General features: G+C 58.1%; 8 protein-coding genes across 8 annotated transcripts; 3 read left to right on the forward strand and 5 right to left on the reverse strand.

The window, feature by feature from the left end:
• Positions 1-307: 307 nt before the first annotated feature.
• Positions 308-2,904, reverse strand: C8Q71DRAFT_759540 (Oxysterol-binding protein). Its single transcript, XM_047923793.1, has 9 exons — positions 2,451-2,904; positions 2,324-2,371; positions 1,865-1,972; positions 1,610-1,705; positions 1,469-1,551; positions 1,171-1,335; positions 862-1,109; positions 476-807; positions 308-422 (listed from the first exon to the last, which is right to left on the reverse strand). The coding sequence occupies exons 1-8, from the start codon at positions 2,561-2,563 to the stop codon at positions 679-681; spliced, it is 990 nt and encodes a 329-aa protein (XP_047778986.1). The 5' UTR covers positions 2,564-2,904; the 3' UTR covers positions 308-422; positions 476-678.
• Positions 2,905-6,105: 3,201 nt separating this feature from the next.
• On the reverse strand, positions 6,106-7,841 carry C8Q71DRAFT_57526 (FYVE zinc finger-domain-containing protein). The gene is made up of 4 exons (XM_047919461.1): positions 7,311-7,841; positions 7,158-7,229; positions 6,389-7,097; positions 6,106-6,321 (listed from the first exon to the last, which is right to left on the reverse strand). The coding sequence occupies exons 1-4, from the start codon at positions 7,614-7,616 to the stop codon at positions 6,248-6,250; spliced, it is 1,161 nt and encodes a 386-aa protein (XP_047778987.1). The 5' UTR covers positions 7,617-7,841; the 3' UTR covers positions 6,106-6,247.
• A 501-nt stretch (positions 7,842-8,342) lies between these two features.
• C8Q71DRAFT_57541 (uncharacterized protein) lies at positions 8,343-9,304 on the forward strand. The gene has a single exon (XM_047919462.1). The coding sequence runs from the start codon at positions 8,460-8,462 to the stop codon at positions 9,096-9,098; it is 639 nt and encodes a 212-aa protein (XP_047778988.1). The 5' UTR covers positions 8,343-8,459; the 3' UTR covers positions 9,099-9,304.
• Positions 9,305-9,612: 308 nt separating this feature from the next.
• On the reverse strand, positions 9,613-11,548 carry C8Q71DRAFT_759559 (uncharacterized protein). Its single transcript, XM_047923794.1, has 6 exons — positions 11,412-11,548; positions 11,311-11,356; positions 11,122-11,253; positions 10,864-11,043; positions 9,919-10,713; positions 9,613-9,871 (listed from the first exon to the last, which is right to left on the reverse strand). Exons 1-6 carry the CDS (start codon positions 11,496-11,498, stop codon positions 9,633-9,635), a joined length of 1,479 nt encoding a protein of 492 aa, XP_047778989.1. The 5' UTR covers positions 11,499-11,548; the 3' UTR covers positions 9,613-9,632.
• Positions 11,549-12,389: 841 nt separating this feature from the next.
• Positions 12,390-15,976, reverse strand: C8Q71DRAFT_57555 (uncharacterized protein). Its single transcript, XM_047919463.1, has 8 exons — positions 15,557-15,976; positions 15,443-15,508; positions 15,318-15,383; positions 15,195-15,263; positions 15,097-15,147; positions 14,992-15,045; positions 12,694-14,930; positions 12,390-12,638 (listed from the first exon to the last, which is right to left on the reverse strand). The coding sequence occupies exons 1-8, from the start codon at positions 15,754-15,756 to the stop codon at positions 12,631-12,633; spliced, it is 2,751 nt and encodes a 916-aa protein (XP_047778990.1). The 5' UTR covers positions 15,757-15,976; the 3' UTR covers positions 12,390-12,630.
• Positions 15,977-16,240: 264 nt separating this feature from the next.
• On the reverse strand, positions 16,241-16,975 carry C8Q71DRAFT_759563 (uncharacterized protein; the record flags this gene model as incomplete). The annotated part of the gene is made up of 1 exon (XM_047923795.1): positions 16,241-16,975. A coding segment is annotated over exon 1 (541 nt), but the record flags the coding sequence as incomplete, so codon positions are not given.
• Positions 16,976-17,013: 38 nt separating this feature from the next.
• On the forward strand, positions 17,014-17,643 carry C8Q71DRAFT_759568 (uncharacterized protein). The gene is made up of 2 exons (XM_047923796.1): positions 17,014-17,064; positions 17,122-17,643. Exon 2 carries the CDS (start codon positions 17,166-17,168, stop codon positions 17,496-17,498), a length of 333 nt encoding a protein of 110 aa, XP_047778992.1. The 5' UTR covers positions 17,014-17,064; positions 17,122-17,165; the 3' UTR covers positions 17,499-17,643.
• A 131-nt stretch (positions 17,644-17,774) lies between these two features.
• Positions 17,775-19,412, forward strand: C8Q71DRAFT_759574 (S-adenosyl-L-methionine-dependent methyltransferase). The gene is made up of 6 exons (XM_047923797.1): positions 17,775-17,950; positions 18,030-18,151; positions 18,203-18,430; positions 18,486-18,909; positions 18,970-19,028; positions 19,098-19,412. The coding sequence occupies exons 1-6, from the start codon at positions 17,914-17,916 to the stop codon at positions 19,365-19,367; spliced, it is 1,140 nt and encodes a 379-aa protein (XP_047778993.1). The 5' UTR covers positions 17,775-17,913; the 3' UTR covers positions 19,368-19,412.
• Positions 19,413-19,806: the final 394 nt, after the last annotated feature.

The following is a 19,806-nucleotide window of genomic DNA, read 5'->3' on the forward strand; positions in this document are numbered from 1 at the left end:
ATGTTACCCACATACACTTGTCGCTACCTACCCCCGGGCAGCCGCCCATAAATACCACTCCCGTTGTCCCCTCAGCTCACCGCAGTCGGCCCCCGTCCGCACCACACACTTGCAGTCACTACGATACCACCACACCGACCACGCTCCGCCTGTTGTACACATCTGCTGTTAAGTTACTTTCATTGAATAAACTGGCATTACAGTAGTTTGCTATTCGTGCATGCGTAGAACGTTCAGACGTGGGACGGTACGGGAACCTTGGAATGGAGATGAGAGGAGGGAGGATATCGGGAGTCGTGCGGTGCCTACGTTTCTCCTGCTGCCCCTACAAGAGATGTCTATGTGTTTACTGTGAGCCAGGAGGCGCGGCCCAGATCCACGCCTTGACCGCTTCTACAGCTTCTTGCGGGTCCTCAGGCAGGCTGACGGAAGAGATCTGAGTTTGATGCAGGTGGCAGAACGACAAGGAACGTACTTGAGCTTGGGCACCCACCGCCCATCTTTATCTTGCGTAAAGAACCGCGGGACGAACTGCTGGCCGCTCTCTTCCCGTCTCCGGCGTAGCTCCCGCTGGGACTCCTCTACCGCCGTCTTGGCCTCGGTCGCAGCGTTCATGTCCTTGGCGAGGATCGCCTCGGTCAGGTCTCGCCATAGGCTACCGGCAGACACGCATAAATATCAGTGGGAGCAGGTTCGCGTGTGCGCGACGCACCGCCGAGATTCATTGGGCTCCTGCTCGTCCTCGGGCGCGACCCACTTCGGCGCGACCTTGTCGCCATCCTTCTGGACATCAAACAGGACGCGTTTCTGAGCGATCTGCCGCTCGTTAGCGCTCGTCCCTCCCAGCAGCCCCCCACGCACCTTCTTGCTCTGGTACTCCATGACCTCGCTCCACTTGCCCGTGACCTCGCCCGTCTCCTGGCCGCCCGCGCGTATCCGGCCCTGGATGGCGTTGTACGTGCCGGAGAAGTAGCCCTTCGTCTTGAACTGGATCTCGGCCGTGTACCCGTTGCGGTCGTTGCGCGCCGTGCACGTGTCGCCGAGCTCGAGCACCATCTTGCCCCACAGGATCCCGCGCGCGTACATGTTCGGCATCGAGATCACGTATGCTGCGTGCCCGGCAGGGTGAGCGTGGTGTGGTTCGGTATGGGAGGGGTAGAGGGGACTTACGCCCGTCGTCCGGCCGGCCCATGAGGTAGACGCGGTTCTCGCCGTCCATCTGCGTCGAGACGCTGTTCCCGAGGAACTTGCTCTTGGGCCGCAGCTCGCCGACGATGGCGACCTTGTTCGCGGGCGTGACATAGTAGAACGCGGACACGGGCGGGTGGTGCGAGACTGCAGGCGCACCGCACGCCGCGAAGTGCGGGAAGCACGAAAGAGAAGAGAGGCTCGCAGTCAGCTTGCAGAAATAGACGGCGCACGCGGAGATGAACGGGAAGAGGGTGGGTGGGAGTCCGACGCGGCGTACCTTGTTCGGCGATGTAGAACCCCTGCGAGCCGTCGGGGTAGTCGTACCGACAACGGAAGAACTCGCCCAGCACGGGGTTGTACCTATGGGGAGGCGACGATCATTGCGGCCGCGCGCGACGGAGATGACGGTGTTACGCACGGTTTCTTTACGCCCTTCGGCTTGATGTGCCAGCCGGCGAGGTAGTATTGGAGGACGCGGATGAAACGCTCCTCGGGGTTGTCTTCTTGCTCAGCGCTGTGGAGGTTTAGCAGAGGGTGGGACCACCGGGTTCACAGGCGTGTACACAGAAGCAGGGTTTTGGGGAGAGTAGAAATCGCAGTCGCATGCCACAGGAATACATGTACAAGAGCCCAGGATCAGTACTTATGCGCACGAATGGAAGGCAAAGCGCACCCGAAGACAAGATCTGGATGCGACATAAAGTCTGTGATACGCTCAAGCATGCTCCGCGGTTCGAGGACGAATGTTGGGAAGGTGACTTTCGACAAATCCATTCCTACTCTGTACCAGGCAGTCAGCATCGTTTGGGACAGTGCTGTGCCTTGGCGCGGTGGCGATGCCGGTATTCGCGCATACTGGGTGTTCTCTGGTCACGAAATGTGCACGTATGCCATTCAACATGGGTTCAAGACATGACGATGCACTGATGAAGCACAGTCGTCCAGTGACGGTCGAGCGCGAGGCTCGTGGTCGATGCCTCAAGTGCGTGGGCGAGCACTCTGCCAGCCCCCCACGCAGAGTTCACAGAAAGATGAGAGTTCCTCGGCAAGATATCCTCTGCCTGAAATAGTGTATGCGCGACGACACCGCCACCTTCACGGCACACAGCGCGTTGCCCAAGATAGAACGCACCTCAGCTGTGAGATCATGCTCTTAATGATAGAGCCCTCCTCCTCATCCCTAGAGTAGACGTCATCATCAGCATCGCGATGTTGGGAGCAGTAGAACATGGCGGGCAAGGTGGGAGGAAGAGACGGACAGTACAGAGACATCATCGGAATCGGTAGCATCAGCTTCAGGACTACCCTTGTCGTCGGAGGACCCGCGTGGTCTGTGCGCCTTCTGCGTGGCCTGGTTGAAGAGTCCCATCATGGTTGCAGCGAGGCTGGCGTGCGGGGCGTGGCGTTCGGCAAGGGGTTAAGTAGAGCGGTGTGGCAGGCAGCCTCAGGTGCAGGCGTCGCGTGCGGGCGTAATGTCGGGTGCTGCAGTGCGCTCGAGGCGATGCGGATCACAGCACGATCAGCGAATCAGACGGCGGCCGTGACACAGCAGACACAGTGAGCTCGACGGGGACGACGGCGAGCAGAGAGGGAGATGTTGGGAGAGGAAGAGGGGCGGCGGGCAGGACGTCCCTCTACAGCCACGCCGCGGCGCGGCACCGTGACGCGTTTGTGCTCCTACGTACCCGTAGCGCTTGCCTCTTCCGCCCCCGCGCACTTTGCACCGCTCCTCTTCGCCGTCCTCCAGTGGGCCTGTCTGCGCGGTCAGGCGCGGCTATGAACGCCGCGAGTGTCCCCAATCCTACTCGGGTCACTACCGCGCAGCGACGCAGCAGCTGCATACGCAGGCCTCTGCTGCGACAACGGGAACGCTCAGTCTACACCGCAGTAGTGATCCCATGCATGGCTGTGATCGGACCTGCCGACTCGCCCGCTAGCCCGACGCGCAAATGGTGTCTTCCGTCCCGCCGGACCAACGGCAGAGGCTCTTGAGAGGTACGTCCGGTTCGGATGCTATGGGTAAGTCGGTCGTTCGAAAAGTTTCAATGAAGTTCTCACCCTGGTTTGAGGTTGAGCCCAGCTCCCTTGGAGGATAGGTTCCGATATAAGCTGCAGAGTCTAGCATCGAAGTGCCGTTGCTGCGAGTGGATACGGCTGCGATGGTTTCGCTCTGAACCATGTCGCAAACTTATGGAGGTATTTCCCTCTTTGCCTCGTGTCATTCCTGTCTGTCTCCTAGGACCAATTTGGGAAATCGAATATGGTTTCTTTCGATGGTCAAATTGGACGGCACCTTGCACGACTGCGCTGGTCCTGGATGCCATGCATGAACAGACTGAACCCATAGCACGCGATAATGGACATCCACACCATCTGTTGGCGAGACACCATGACGCTCATCACGGACACAACACTAAGAAAGTGTCTAGCTGCGCAGTAACGCAACCCAGTATAGTCTGCACAGGATCGCTGTCTGGTCTAGCCTTCAGACGGTAAATTTGAGATTGGGAGCGTGCCCTGAAAGGCTTGTCATCCTTTCTTCATTCGTCTGTGTTGTGCACGCTAGCACACCCGCCTAAGGCCTGCGGAAGCCCTCTTCAGACTCACAATGCGAGCGACTCAAGGTGCGTCCTCTGTAAGTTCCAATTCAAATCACGTCTTTCCTCTTTCTTCCACCAGACTCGGACCACACGACAACCACGGAGTAGTCCATCTGGGTGAGATGTACTGTACCGTCTATGCGCTCTCAACCGCTGTGATCGCCAGGCATTTGATGTCTCACAACTCGCCATAGCCACCACAAGTCCATGTATGATCGACTTCGGGCCAATGCTCTGCGACCGAGGCGTCGACGTACGTATGTCTGAGCTGACCCTAGGAGTGGTCGCTTTCAATGTAACACTTGGTTGGCCCCTCCGCGAGGACGGTTACTATTGGCTAGGAGATACCTCCATTTACCTCTTGTACAGTCCCCCTCGTTCGACCCGGCCCATGCTCCCGAGACTAGGATTGGACAAGATCTCGTCGATTTTTCTGTTACATTGCTGCTCCCTGGATTCAACAGATCAGTTCTATGTGAGTTCTCAAATTTCCGAAACTGAATTCACGAATCTCTCAGAGGTTTCTCAGAAAAGGCCTACGCAGATCGATCTACATGCGGTACCCGACTTGGCACATTCCCAAAGACACCCGCGAACCACCGCGCTCCCACCCAGGGGGCACCCGGGGCTCAAATTTTGGAAGGTAACCAGCTCCCACCCAGCAAGCAATAAGAAAGCACTCGCGCTTACAGGGCACGAACTTCGAAGCACATCCTACACAGTAGCGGGACCGACGTCCGAGCGACCGCGCTCCCACACCTGTCAATGGCAGTCACATATGCTGCCACTGAGCCCGGCCTGCCCACGACCCCCGCGTTCCGCTTCCACACGACTGAAAGCTACCCTTGTGATGGTCCCATCGTCCGAGCGACGCACTACCTTTTCGTTCCGCATGTGTCTCGGTTCGCGATCGCCTCGAGAATCATTAATCACCCCGGGCTCGACGCTTCCGGCAGGTCGTCGGGCTCGGCGGGGTGTCAGCTGCGGTCGGCCTATTCTGCGTCGGCCCGCTGTGCGCATCTACGGATCCGAGGCGGGGCAAGCAAGATCGCACTGGCGCGGACCGATATGTCCATAGTCTTGGACTCTTGGTCCACACGATCTTCACTGTCAGACAGGGCGGCCTGAACCTGACCTACTACACAGATCCAAACCGGTCACAACCATTAGATCTACATGCGGAGGGCGTTTCAGCAGCGCGTCGCGTTTGTCTCATACATGCCAGTGACGGCCCCGAAACGCCTCTAGTAGGTCGCCCACAACAACCTCAGCTGAGACGTCCAGCCACACACACACACAAGCACATGCACCGCCAGGTCTCACCTGGTCTCACTCACGTACTAAGTACTTAGCAAGTTGCAACCTGCTCACAATCAGATGGTAGTACACGTACACTGACAGACTGACATCGATGATCCAAATCAAACGGAGGTTCAGATTTCCTGCATTCGGGGCCGAGATCTGTGAAACATAGTCTGAGAGCAAGCACTAGCTCAGTGCTAGTCTGAAGCAGACTTGAAGCAGTGCACTGACAGAAGGACCCTCAATCCAAACATAAGTATCCCGAGACGTGTCACAATGCTAGTGTCGGAGATGAGCGTGTTTGTTCATCATGCACCATCCTTATCGTCGACGTAGAGTAGACACTAGCACGGTTCTGTGCGTCTACGAATTGATCATGGTGTCTTGGTGTCTTGTCTCAAACGGCGTAGGGCCACATACATGCACACTCCCGTCTCCTTACCTCAAAAGCCAACTACACAAACACATCACACCAAACCAAAAACCAGAACAAGCCCCCCACCCATAGGTGAGCAGGCCGAAACTCTATCATTCCTCGACCACTACGGAGGCAGCCCACAACAGCAAGCACCTAAACTATCTACACCACACCACAATTATACACGAAACGGGGGACCAGAACGAGAACCGGAACGAGCGAGCGAACGGAGCGCAGAGGCGGACGATACACGACGAGCGAGCACACTATTAACACTACAGGAGCGCACGTACACTACCGTATACGAGGATAGGGGGACGGGAGGAGAGGGACAAGAGTGCATGTGCGGAGGCCCGAGTCCGGGGCCGGTCCGAGCAGCGGGCAAGCCGCAATATATATGTACAACAAGAAGCGGACGCGCAATAAAGACCTATAAACAGGGTGAAGGATAAGGGGCCCTGCAGCGGGCAGCACGCGTCCAGATCCGGCGAGCGGTGGACGGCAGTAACGAGGTAGAAGGTATCGACAGGCAAGCAAGCATAAAGTCACTCCAGAGCGAGGGGCGGACGGAGACGGCCACGGGCACGAGGGAGGAGACGAGGAGTGGACGAGCTGATAGGTTAGGAGGATATTAACATATAACATACGGGTAGGAGAGGCCGGCCGGGGATAGGCGGGCCTATACGATAACAGTGCACGGAGGGTGACGACGGCGGGGCAGAGGGGATAAACCACCTCAGTAGGTAGAGAAGTTGACGGGACCACCGGGCGACCGCGGTCCAACCTCATGAGGAGCCCGGAGCTTGAAGTCTAACGGAGATAATAAACAAGAGTAAGCTTTCCGCTCACGCTGTCATTGCTCGAACAAATCACGTACCTCCGTGCTCGTAAACTGGGTTCGCCTTCCGCCGCTTCCGCTCTGCCTCCTCGCGCTCCAGCTCGATGAGGTACTGCGGCTTCTGGCCGGGCAGGTGGTCCCCGATCAGGTTGATACACTGCTTCGGGGCCCAGCGCCCGCCGCCCGTAGCCTTACATATCTGGCTAGCGCGCCGGAGAGGATACGCCTCCAGCTCGCCGAGATCCTCCACAGGCTTGTCCGTCAATGCAAGCTCGTGGTCTGCAACGTGTACGTTAGCCATAGCAGACAACGTCTGCGATGACTGCACAGGCGACCGGAGGGGCGATGACGGGGGGCGAGGCGAGCTAGTACCAGCGCCTGCAGTAGAGGCAGTGAAAGAACGGCGCAGAACAGGACGTGCGGTTGGAGAGAGGATGTCGGGCGGAGTGTGAATGCCACTCGATGAGGACACAGAGGACGCCGGGGAGTAGGCGTCCCTGGGCGAATCAAAGAGGGCTTGTGGCGAGGCGCTCTGGGAGAGGGGTGAGCGTGGCGTTACAACGCCATGAATCTGATCCCAGCAGTGATCGCAGACGCGTTCTTGCGACACCGGAGATGCGGGAGAAGCGTAGACGGAGATGGGGGTGTCGCGGGGAGGGTAGACGAAGTCAAGGTTTGAAGAGTCGAGGAGCAGTGTCGAGCGTGTTGAACAGGTACCGCAGATGATATCGCCGCACTTTCTGCAATGCTGTGGTGCCGGACAGATGAGCGGTGAGGACGGAGGATGATGAGATGGTGATGAACTCACGTGTTTGCGCTCGAGGATGGAGAACTGCTTGCGGCAGAGGAAGATGCTGCAGTGGGGCGCCTGGTGGTCGGGCTATGTGACAGATGGGTCAATCACATGTTGGCACCACGGTAGATGCTGGGAGGTGTGCGTATATGGCAGGCAAACACTAACCTTCCACTGGCGCTTAGGGAGAAGGACCGCGAGGTGCTCGTTCCGGCGTGTGACGGACGGACCAGCAGACGGGTCGGAGAAGGAGGTTGCGGGGGTCTCGAGACTACTCAGTGAAGAGCTCTCGGACGCGGAGGAGGGGCTCGTCCCTGGAAGCGAAGAGACGTCAATACGACGCGAACGACGCGTGACAGCGACGGATCGCGCACCCTGAGAGGACGCGATGCTAGCCCGGTCGTCCTTGTCTGCGGTGTGGAGGGACGGGGGGCGGGAACCGAGGCGGGACGCGAGCGCGGCGGCGTAGTTCATCCTCAGAGGGGGGCGGGGGGAGTTCGGGGGGAGACGGCGAGTCGCCAGGCGGGGACGGAGGAGGGCGGCGGGGCTCAAGTACTTATGCCTCCGTCCGGAGGCAACGCGTGTGGCCGCGCTGTGATTTGATCCCAATTAAGCTTTCCCTGCCGGCGCCTGCCCCGCCTCGCGCACGTTGCCGAGATCCTCCCGCGCCGGCCCCTGCCTCGCCCTCTGCTGACCGACCGATCCCACTGCAGGCAATATCTTCCGCCACTGCCGTAGCCGCTATATCCGCACCGCCCTCCCTGCCCCCGCGCCCTTGAGGCCCCCGCTCGCTGCCTGGCGGGCCTACTGTTCACCACTGCCCGCCGCTGCGGGGCCACCAGCCCCTGTGCGCGCCCTGCGCACCACCGGGCATATGGACGAGGACAGGGCGGCCCGTCGGCTACGTATCCAAATCAAATCCAAATATCACATTTCCCTTTGCCGGGGCTTACAATTACCAGGGTCTGATTCCTTTCTCCGAGTCCCGCTGGTTGTGTGTCGTAAATCCAGTTTCAAATCTCCGAGCGAGCTGGCGTTCGCCGCATGTCGCTTCCCAGTGAATCCCACGTCACCGACGGCGTGAGGTAACGCCAGTAACGCCCGTCGTCGCGTCGTGACCATCATGCCTAGCCCATATCCAGTATCCTCCGCCCTGCTTGCGTCGCGCGTACACATGCACACTGCCTCCCGGATGCCCTGGAGATGCCCTCCGCGGACACGTAGATCTCTACGCGTGTCTTCCAGCGGCACCGACGTCGCCCACAAGCCAGGTACGCCGTCCACTCCAGCGCGCCCCTTGCCATACCCGCTGCACCCATGGAGCTTGGAATTCCCTCGCGAACACCGTCGACGTCTGCTGAGCGCCATGGAGCAGCGACGAACGCGGCGCCACCATGTTCTGTCTATCCTATTTCCTGCCTGGCGCCGCGGGTTCGGTTACGGACGAAAACACATCACTGCAACCCTGACCTCCTTACGCATCTCGATCGCCACAGGACCCGCCTGTATACGTACGCAAACGCACTCCTAATACTGTCGTTGACACACTCTTCGCGCTGCTCACGGTGCGAACATGGTCATGCGTCCGAAATGACTTCTGGTTACCCTCACATGCAGACCCAGGAGCGACGGGCTGCAGACGGACCACACGATGAGACTCGGCAATTACACGTCCGCGAACATCCACTCGGCACCGCGCGCGGCCATGCCTCTTTCGTCGATCGCCCGGTAAACATCTGCGGGGCGCCAACAGTGACACGCCAGCCGTGTCAGCGCGACGACAGGGACACACGCACCCATCTGCGATCTCGAGCAATCGAGGCATTCGCGGCGGGCCGACGTCCCCAACACGCATCGGCCGCGACCGTCGGGTGTTTCTTCGAAGATGGACAGACTGGCAATGCGCTGGCACCCCGAGCGTCCTGGTACTGTAATACTCACCGCACGCCACGCTGACACTCGCAGAAGTTCAAGTTCGATTCGGATCCGTCCACTGAGCTTGGACGGCCGGCCGACGTCGAATCGACAGCTCGACCATCAAATATCACGCTACAGATGCTTACGAGACAGATGCAGACGCGTACGGCCATCAACTGCAAGTCAATCAAGGGCTAGCTCGAAGCAGTAAGAAAGATCCCCCTCCTACCATTGGCCCGTGCGCTGTTCGCCCTGAGAGAGCTGGCAGCGCAGCCAACAGCGATGTACGGCACAGCGCCAGCCAATTGCCACATCCCGCGCGTCCCATTGGACGACGCCCCCGAGAGGAGCGGCCGAGGTGTCTCCCAGCCAATCCGCGCCCTAGAATGTACGTTCGTACGCAGTCGCCCGCGCGTCCCCGTACCATCCCCAATGCGCGCACCTCGGCCGCCTCAGCCTCCGACTCCTAGCCAGACGCGCTCGACCACCGCGAGCACCATCCCGCGCTCCACCTCGCCCATCCCCGGTGCGAGCGCCCCCTCGCTGCCGGAACGCGGGCGCCCGGGAGGAGGCTCATCGACGCGCTCGGGCACCGTCAAAGTGCCTGCGGCAGCAGCGGGATCCTGCCCATCTGCGTTTGCACCCCTTTCGTCGGCGGGTGCGTGGGTGGGGAGGTGCGAGGGCGGTGATGCTCGTAACAGGCGTGACAACATCCCGTAGAGGGTCTCCTCGAGGAGCTCGTCTTGTTCGTCCCCGGCTGCCGTCCTCGGTTGTACGCCCAGGGGCAGCACGCGCTGCAGGGTGTTGCACAGGTACCAGAGCGCGTCCTTCCTCGCGAGCCTACTCACGCGATCCACAGACGACTTGCACTTCGCCTTCGCTGTACGTGCGCGCGCCTCCGCGACGGAGCGTCCTGCGGCGTGGGTGTTTGTGCCCAAGCTCGGCGCGCGGCTGTCCGAGTATAGCTCGGCGAGCTCCCGAGCGGCCTCCATGGTCAGAACGTGTTTGATCCTTTGCACGACGCGGGCTGCCCCGGCGAGCGCGGACGCGGATAGAGACTCGAGGGTCGACAGGATCCTGTCAAACATCGTGAATGCATCCGGACGGATGTCGGTTGGTTCCTGTGAGCCTCCGCGTGCACGAGTTCCCGTCGGTGTGGCTTTGTTCTTGGCGTTGTTCTTGCTGTTCCGGGCGAGTAGCAATGCGTAGAGGAAATTTGTAGACAGGGGCGCAAAAGATCGGACAAGGGGTAGCAAGAGCATCGTAGTCATCCGTCCGAGAATTTCGTCTAGCGCAGCGTCGTTCCATTCAGCAGTAACAGTGATCTTCCTCGAATTCTGCCCATGCTTGCGGCCTCCGTTGTTGAACAGTGGCAATACGGCGATAAGCAAGCGTTCCGCGAGGGTACCCAGTGCACCCAGAGCGTCGGAAGCAGACATCGAAGACTGAGCCACAGCATCCGGACTCGGCGAGAGCAGCCGCGCGAGGTTGTCGCCCAGTGCGTCTATGGCGCGCTTGGCCGCCGCAAGAAGCGGTTGTGTAGAAGACATGTCGCCCGAGGACTTGGTGCCAGGGTAGATGAAGAGAAGCCGGTCGAGGGTCTCGAAGGCGCGCAGGACGTGCGCAGTTGACGGTAGGGCGGGTAGAGTCGCATCTGCGGCGTGGAGATGAGCGCATATAGTCAGCGCCGGTCAACCACAGGGTGCGCGATGGAGTGCGGTTTGTTGTGGAGGACATGGGAGTTGAGTTTCGTGCATGCGGTCGCGAGCCAAAAATGTAGAGTCAGCCTCGGAATAGTACGCACCAATTTGCGATGGGTCTAGGATGGTCCGCAAGGTCGGATGGATCTCAGCTGAGGCAGCAAGTTCGGCCGAGCGTGCCACTTTCTTCGGTTGTTTCTTTTTCTTTCCGATCGTCTTTGTTTCGGGTTGGGCTTCGGAACCAACAGGAGGTTGTTCGCTGGACTGGCGCAGTGCCTCGAGTTCTGGTGCAGACGTAGACACAGCCCGTCTGCGGTGTGAATGATGTATCGCGAGACGGAGCCGCCTGAAACAAGACACACCAATATGTTCGCTGTCATATTTTGTTTGCACATCCTGTAATTTTTTCTCGAGTGCAAGTGCGCGTTCTCGCCACACGTCTGGTGGCAGCACGCAATTCCGCGGGAACTTGTCTTGCAGATCGAGCATATATGCTGAGGCATAGACGTCGTCAGCGTGGGCAATACTCATACAACAAACGGTAGCTATACCTTCGTACGATTGGTCCGTAGGCTTATGCCGCAAGGCAGCGACAGCCTACGTTAAACTTGGTCGTGAGCAATCACAGGAGTCGGTTTGAACGAACACATACAATTGCGATCCGAAGACTGTGAGCGGCGTCCTTGGCCTGGATTCTTTCTGCGGCAGACATACTTGTAAGATGACCCTTTTTCGACATAAAATCAGGCCTAGTCGCCTGGCGTAGGTTAGCTAGATGCTAGCGTGCAGTGATTGCACGAACCTACAACGCCACAGGCGCGTCGTGCATGCGTAGTCACGGTTACCAAAAACGCGTTCTGTCACACCTTGTCACACCGTGTTTTCGCGCGAGAGGACGCGGCGATCGTCGACGCCTACATGACGACTAGTGCCCATTCATTAATATTCATTGTTGATACAGACATCGATGATGCACATTGAGGTTTAAAACTGCTTGCACGCGTGTCGATGCGCGAAGCGACATGTCTTACCGTAGGCACCAGCGACCTCGAGTCGATCGTCCTCCACGCGTCAGACTGCCCAACACAAAAAACACATCATCGTAACGGCAGACTTCTACAAGATGTCGATTGCCCCAGACCGATGCGCATAGTATCAGCTTGGGTGCTAAGACGCGAGAACGTGACGTGCCGTCTGCCAGGCAAGGTTAGGAAGCTCGCTAGTCGGCCAGCGCTAATACGCGTCCCTTCTTTTCCTTTTCCCTCACCGAGTTGACGTGTTGTCCCCCCTCTGAACAACGGCCACGAGTCGCTCAATGCGTAGCCGCGTCTTTTTCTGAAACCTTTTTGTGCTGAGGGGATTTCTCTCTAGACCTAGGTGGAGTCGAGGATCAGTGGACGCGCGTCAGACAGGAAGAGAATAGCTGGGATTGACGGCGCGGGAGGGCGGTTAGAATGGTCGTCGACGTGATGGCGCGTTGAATAATGGGGATGGAGAGGTCTGATGTGCCAGCAGTGCATTAAGACGCGTGGTGAGTCGACTGAGGACGCTCTCGCATGTGCGCGGCTCACAGGATGCTCGCCAATGTGTACGTTCATCGTCACTCACCCTTTCCATGAAGGTCTGCTTTACAGAGACTCGCTTTCGCTGAACTAATAAGCACAATTCTTTGCAGCAGGATGCGTACAGGAAGTCCGGGTCCGGAGTAACAAGGGCATACTACGCGTACGTACCATATATCTGATGTCATAATAGGCTATACACTAAGCATACTTCAGAGGCATCATTTCATCACGCTACTACAACTGCAGGTAAACTAGGTTCATGATACATACAGGGCGGGCGAGGACGCGTCGGACATCTCCCAATGCTCAAGAGGCTAAGGCGCGGTGATATCAGCCATCAGCTCACCATTGAAGACGAATAGTACTCACCTTTGGAATCTCGAAGAGCAGAACCATCTTGCAGTGACGTGCGGCGAAGGGAGCCTCGCGGGGAACCAGAAATAGGTGAGCCCCAGAGTCTTCTGCTCACCATGGTCATATCTTCCCTGGACATATTGCGCAGGACGGGCGTATCATCGAGAGGTTCGAGGCTCCGAGCCGAATTGTAGGCCGAAAGCGTGACTTCGCGATGCGCATCTCCAACCAGCTCGTGGACCCCTCCCGTCTTGAAGATAGATCGTTGGCGCGGGGTCATATGCCAGCGCATGTCCTCCGCGTCCAGCCAGGGCGTGTTGAAAGGCCCGCTGAATTTGCCGCCGCGCGATGGAGTGTTCGACGGGTTGAACGGCGAGTCGAACGTAGGGGTCCTGTACACCCCAACATCACGCTCGGTCGAAAGGGGTGTTACGGGGCCGGAGCCGCTGGAGTTCCACGACGACCGCGACTCGTACACCTCGCCGCGCTCGCGTGTCTGCGTTGGCGTCTTGGGATCGCGATGGGCAGTATATGGCGTCCTCGGCGAACCCTGGTACAGGAGTGGGTCGTGGATACCATCTCTTGACAACTCACTGTCGGTGGGTACGAAGGTGGGCTCCGAGGATGGGTCGGACGGGATGACCCCAAGGCAATCTGGGCAGTACCACGGATCATCATCACCACCTAGCTCAGCTTCCGACCTAATACCCATGCACTTCAGGTGAAACCAGCACTTGCAGTCGTCACACTGGACACAGGGCCTTCCATTTTCACCCCGGCCGCAAGGACAGTTGACCTCGTCGGAACTCTCCTCATCCTCTTCCCTCTTCCGCCTGCGCTCAGCAAGCGCCCGCACCGACCGCTTAGACAGGAGCGCAGCCCTCGCATCGGCAGGATCACTCGGTATGAGGACGTTCTTGCGCGCGCGAGCATCCATGACTCGTGCGTCTGGGTTCGCCTTCAGCGGGACCATCTTGCCTCGGCCTCGTCTGATTGGGTAGACCTCATCATCGTCATGAGGGTCCAAAGCCGGCTGCAGAGTCTGGTCATCGTGACCACCCTCGTCTTCACTGTCGCTCCCGCTGTCACGGTCAAGGTAACTCTCGACCCACTTGAGCCGCTCTTCCTTGGCCATACGCTGCAACTCTTTGCGCTCCTGGAGCCGTGTGCACCAGGGGAAATTCGTGTCGATCCAGTTCGGAGCGTCGAGCTCGTCGTCGTAACCAGGAGAACCGCCGCGCCCACGTCGATGTCCTCGTCTCCTGCGGCGTGGGGTAGCACGCTTCTTGGTTGGGGTCTGCAACTGTGATTGGACGTCTGGAGGTAACTCCTCGGGCGCTACGTTGATGAGCACACGACCTTTGCCCTCGACCTCTACAGGGTGGAGTTTGGAGGCGTGTGCGTTCGGGTCATTGTCGTCTTCGAAGGCAGCGAGTCGCTTGCGCTTGCGGATCTCTTTCTCGCTTGGGATCCAGTCCTCAGCCTCCACGGGTGCGTTTGACGGGCCAGGCTGACCAGGGGTCGCCTGCTGGAGCCACTGCAGTGCACGTTGCGAGAGGCCGTTGTTCGGCTTCGTGGTCCCTGGTGTCTGGGGGTCCGTTGGTGTAGAGCCATATCCGGGATACCCACCCGCTAGGAGGCTCTGCTCGAAGCTCTCCTCGGATGTCTCCTGGAACAGCTGGATACGTCGACCTCTCATCGGAGTGACTGTGACGCCGAGGGCAGAATGACCTTCAGGCTCCTCCAGCTCAAGGGGCTCGATGATCTGTCCTGAGCTGGGACGCTGCGTCCTGATGAGATAGTCAGGCCGGCGCGCCTCCGTCTCGGTCAATCGCGTCGCCTGCTCGGCGGCCATCTGCGCCTTGATGCGCTCGATCTCGCCCCCCAAAGGACGCTGTGGAATAGGAGCAGAGAGCGGTGGTGGCGTGTGCGAACGCGTCGCCGGGGAGGCGCCTTCGCTGAACTGCGCGAGTGCGTGAGGCACAGGCGTGGGCGCGTGGGAACGTGCCGGTGTGTGTGCCTTCGACTGTGACCGATCAGTGAGGGAGGGACGATGACCGCCGAACGGCGAGCCGAGGTTCGAGGAGGGCGTGATACCGCGCGATAGGGGCGGCGAGAGGGTAAGGGGGTCGCTGAGGGCGCTCATGGGCAATTCTTTGGCAGTTCTGGGCTGACTGGAACGTGCTTGAGATTCACTCATCTGGCTGATCAGACGAGGAGCGAACGGAGAGGAGAGGAGAGATGCGGTGTTGCTACTGAACCACACGTACACGAGGTGAGTTTGTGCAGGTGGACCCTGAGCGATGTACGTACCCAGGATGGGAAGATTCGGCTTGCAATCGAGCTGGTCTCCGAGGGTAAACGGGGCTGGACAGGCTGCGTCAAGGTAATGTCTCTAGCCTCCGGGAACATACATACCTCGATTCCGGGGTCATGAACGCCTGTGAGTCTGTCATGCTGCTTTGTAATCTGGGCTCGTGAGAATGCGCGACGCTCCCAAACGAGATAAGACTGACAGGATACGATTTTGTAACGTGGCAGGATCTGCGATGACGGAAAACTGCTGCTGTGGCTGGGACATCGTCCTGGTGAGCTAGTCAGTGAATGCTATATTGGCTCACAGCCTAGCCTGGACATACCGCTGGGGCATGGGCGATCCTAACGGGAATTGCATCACAGGGATGGAAAAGGCAGCGTTGCTGGGGCTGCTGTCAACCAGTTAGAATTGGGGGCAGTGATTTGACGACAGGACAAAGAGACTTGCCTTTGCGGTGTGGGCAGATGCGCTGCCTCGTGCATGCCAAAAGCTGGGAGCAAACCGGGAGCAGCACTACTAATGTTGTTAAGATTGAACGACACGACAGGCGATACTGCGCACCTCTGTCCCGGAGTACCTTGCCCTCCCACTCCGAAACCGCTAGCATTGTTCGTCCAGCTCCTGTCCACCTGCATCGGCGTCATCTCGTCGATCGTAGGCAGCGCACCAGGCAACATAGCTGGAGTCAATTGCGGCGGTGGTAAAGCAGCCATAGGAGGCGCAGCGTTGGGCACATGAGATCCGTCGTGTAGAGAAGACATGTCTGATGTCAAGCTGAGGATGTCCTAGGTCTAAATGCCAGTCTTTCGTTGTCGAGTGAGTGTGGGAGTGGTCAAGCAGGGGTTCTGGGCAAAGCCGCGCGGTATTAAGGTGTAGTTTCAATGGAAATGGAGGAGTTTGTGTGTATAGGCAGAGGCCACAGGGTGTCGCAGTGGGGGGAGAGGTTGAAACGGAGGGAGGTCATGTGTGCGTTCAACTAGCGGGATGCCGCGGGCTCTGAATTTTGTTTTTCCCGATTTTATGGCAAGATCGCTCAGATTCGGTCTCATTGACGTCGGCGCGACCTTCATCACGGAATTCGCACTGAGTAGATATAGCCATTATCTCCGCTTGTAAGTGAATATAAACACCGAAATCGTTATAAACAGTAAAAAGCACTATAGCGCTAGCGAATTACACAAGCTCAATACAAGTTCGATACAAGCTCATAACGTACTCACTACAATCTGTATGCAAGTCGATTGTAGAGCGTGGCAAGCTTCCACGTCTCACGCAAGTCTTTATTCTGCGCCCGCGGTAATCCCATTTGTTCTCGTGCAAACCAATACAATTCGAGTACAGTATAACATGTTGTGCTGAAGAAGCAACAGAGAACACAGTACATAAGGACATGAGGCCCCGGGACAGACCAACAGCACTTGCAAAAGCCCCGCCTAACGGTGTATAACGGCGGAACATCCTCGACATGACATGCAATTTATGTATGTATCGGCGTACACCGCGGGCGTGCATGGTCCCCGAGGGGGACGACGTCCATCGCCGTGACGCTCGCGACGATGCCGGGGATCTTCGCGCGCGCGGCGAGCCACTTCGCGACCATCTCCGCCCTGCCGCCGTCACTGGTGTACGGTACGGCGAGCGGTGACGCGTCGATCGCGGTGACAAGCTTGGCGTATGCTTTCTGCGCGCATGCCTTGCGTGCGGAACGCAGCTGCTCGCCGAGGGAGCCGACGAGCTCAGGGGAGAGCTGCAGCTAGGCGGTGACGAGTTGCGAAGGTGGTTCTGCCTGTCGAGGAACGCGCGGAGCCCGTTCTTGATCATGTCGCTGCCGAGTGTGCACGCGGCGTCACCCTCTTAGACGGGTTCCAGCGGTAGAGCAGTCAGTAGCCCGTGCGGATGGCGCACTTCGTCTCGTGGGGAACAGGTAGTACCACGGACACACGCAGCATACAGTGCCGTGTGCAAGGGATGCTACCTGTACCCCACTCGGACTCATTGCAAGTGTCGGCAGTGGATCCAAACCCCTTGAAGAGACATCATCCGCCCGTCTGCACTCTGCCGGCCAGGCCCTTTGACGAATTCTCATCAGCTACTTATTCGCGCCAGACACTTTGTCATGCTCGTACCTGTCTGCTCCCCTATTCACCATGCCCACTCCCTACATGGCACTATGCGCGCTCGCCTCGTCGTTGTGTCCGCGCTCGTTGCCAATACTGCGGCTCGTGTGCGTACGTTCTGTTCGCACTCAAACACGCCATATACGTGCACGCGCCCGCGTGCGTCACGTTCGTACTCGTGTGTGTCTTGTTCGCATTATGGTCGTGCCCGCGTCGTCTTGGTCGTTGCGCTTGTGCCTGCGACCGCTGGTTGCACCTGCTCCCCACTGGCGCACATCGCGCGGGCGGTGCTTGCCTGTGTTTGTTGCGTACGGGGAAGAACAGGGTCAGAGAACACACCTAGCCTCGAGTCACAGCTGAAGTGCAAGTGGGCAACTGGAACTTAGGTGCGGCGATCCAACTGCGTGACGTGTTGAACAGGTTTAGGGCAGACAGTGACCCTAGTGGCAATTGCAGCGGAAAGATATGTACGGCAGAATCTGACAGCTGGGATGTATACGCGTTGGATGATGCTTATAGAGTGCTCGCAAGGCGGCGCTGAAGTGAAATCTGGTGAGGCGGCTGCAAGCGCTTTATCGAGCGCTTGTAAAGTGGCGTAATATTTCGACAGTCTACAAACACTGAAATCACCTATAAACGCTGAAATCGCTTATCGTTCTGAAGGGGATTCCCTGATGTTGGCGCGACCGCCTGCTGCAGTACTCCGTCGTCCTGTGTGACCCCTATAACTTGTTTTCGCGGCTACATCGCCAAGAAAACCATTGCTTATCTGTACTCGAGGGCGCACGTTGTACCGCCTGAATGCCTACTCGTGCACTAGAGTTCTATTCTGGTATTGGTACGTACCCAACAGTGCCGCAGATCGCGACGGAGCAGCATGGGAGAGCACTAAAAGTACTTCTTCTTGCCTGTGTTAGGTGGGCTCCATCGCGCGCTGACAGAAAGTCGTGTGGATGGACAAGTCGTCCGAGCCTTCGATTGGGACCAATCCTCATGTAGAGTATACGCCGCGAACTATGGCAAGGACATCATGCAGCGGGTCAGTCTATTTGTCCTTGCGCCCTCTCATAGATGTATCATTCGAAAATAGGTCGATATCTCTACCTTGGATGCGGACGCGCTAGCTGCCCATCAAGCTGACTTGTGGCTCATGTCTCCTTCGTGCCAACCTTATACCGTTTTGAACCCGCTTGCGAAGGGGGCGGAAGATCCTCGCGCCAAGTCGTTCATCCACATCATCGAAGATGTCCTCCCGCGAATGGTATCAAGTAATACGCATCCCCGTTACATGTTGATCGAGAACGTCGCGGGCTTCGAGGTGCTTCGCCAACTGCGTCCGGCTTGTGGCTGATCTTAAAATGACCGTCAGCAAGACATCTAGCACGCGGCAGAGACTTCTGGACACGCTCTCGGGCCTGGGATACAATGTGCTGGAACTGCTCCTCACCCCGCTGCAATTCGGCATACCGAACTCACGCCTGCGGTACTACCTTCTAGTGAAGGCGAAACCTCTCCAGTTTGCGAATGTAGGTGAAGATGCCGCGCAAGCTGTGTGGCGGCACATCCCTGGACTGGCTCCCGACTGGGTCGACACTCGCATGCAAAGTGGACCGCGCGAAGTGGTCGTGGACGGTCGAGCAGCTGATTCAGTTGCAGAGATACGACAATATCTAGACCCTCCGCTCGAAGACGGGCAACTACACCCATGCGCCGTGCCTGATCGCGTTTTGGAGAAATGGGGTCGCCTCTTCGACATCATCCTGCCGTCCGCGCGGCGAAGCTGTTGCTTTACTCGAGGTAAGCTTCAGGCAACATACTTGCCGTGCGAGCGACTCATGAGAATGTAAACTCGCGCAGGCTATTCAAAAATGGCTGAGCGCTCCGGCTCTGTCTTGCAGATGAATGAAGAACTTGATGTGAGTGGATGCGCCGCTACTCGTGCCCGAATGCCACTCACGCAACGTGGATATGCGGTCACTACGTAGACGACGAGCATCTTTGACCGCTTCCTTGCAGCGCAGGCTCTGGGTCAGGAGAATGCGGTCAGGATTCTGGACCCTCTGCGACTGCGCTACTTCTCTCCCACGGAGTTGTTGCGTATCTTCTGCTTCGTGCCCACGGCCGGCGGAGTACACGAAGATCAACTTGGTTTCCTTTGGCCTGAAGACCTATCTGTGAAGGCACAGTACCGTCTCATCGGCAATAGCGTCAATGTACGAGTAGTGATGCAGCTTATAAACTATCTGTTCCAGTGATGTGCTCGAATTATCTCGTGGACAGGGGCTCGACAAAATCCGACCGCGGTGCATACCAGCCGGAGCGCTATGTTAGGTGTCATTTTCATATTGTAGACGGTCACATTTCCGAGCCGAGCACGGCGTCATTGGCCGTTCAAGCAGGTACGGTATACGGCTTGCCACCAACGTTCGATGACGGGTCTACGCGTCCATTTTGACGAACGGGTGCTCTCCAAGTCGCTAGGCGCGACCCATGTACAACGCAGGCTCGCGGGTTCACATTGAAATATTGAAATACCGAAGGGCCTCCTACAGGCCGTACTCGTACTAGGGCCCTCATTAAGTCACTTGGCTATGCTTCCCTTCGCTCGCAAATATGAAAAACCGTATTGGTCAGAAAGTACAGTAGCTAACTTACTAGTAGAGTTCACAGAACGCCTTGGTCCTCGGAACAACC

The sequence above is a fragment of the Rhodofomes roseus genome (assembly GCF_022264815.1).
Source record: "Rhodofomes roseus strain CIRM-BRFM 1785 chromosome Unknown C8Q71scaffold_10, whole genome shotgun sequence".
Classification (NCBI taxonomy): Eukaryota; Fungi; Basidiomycota; class Agaricomycetes; order Polyporales; family Fomitopsidaceae; genus Rhodofomes; species Rhodofomes roseus.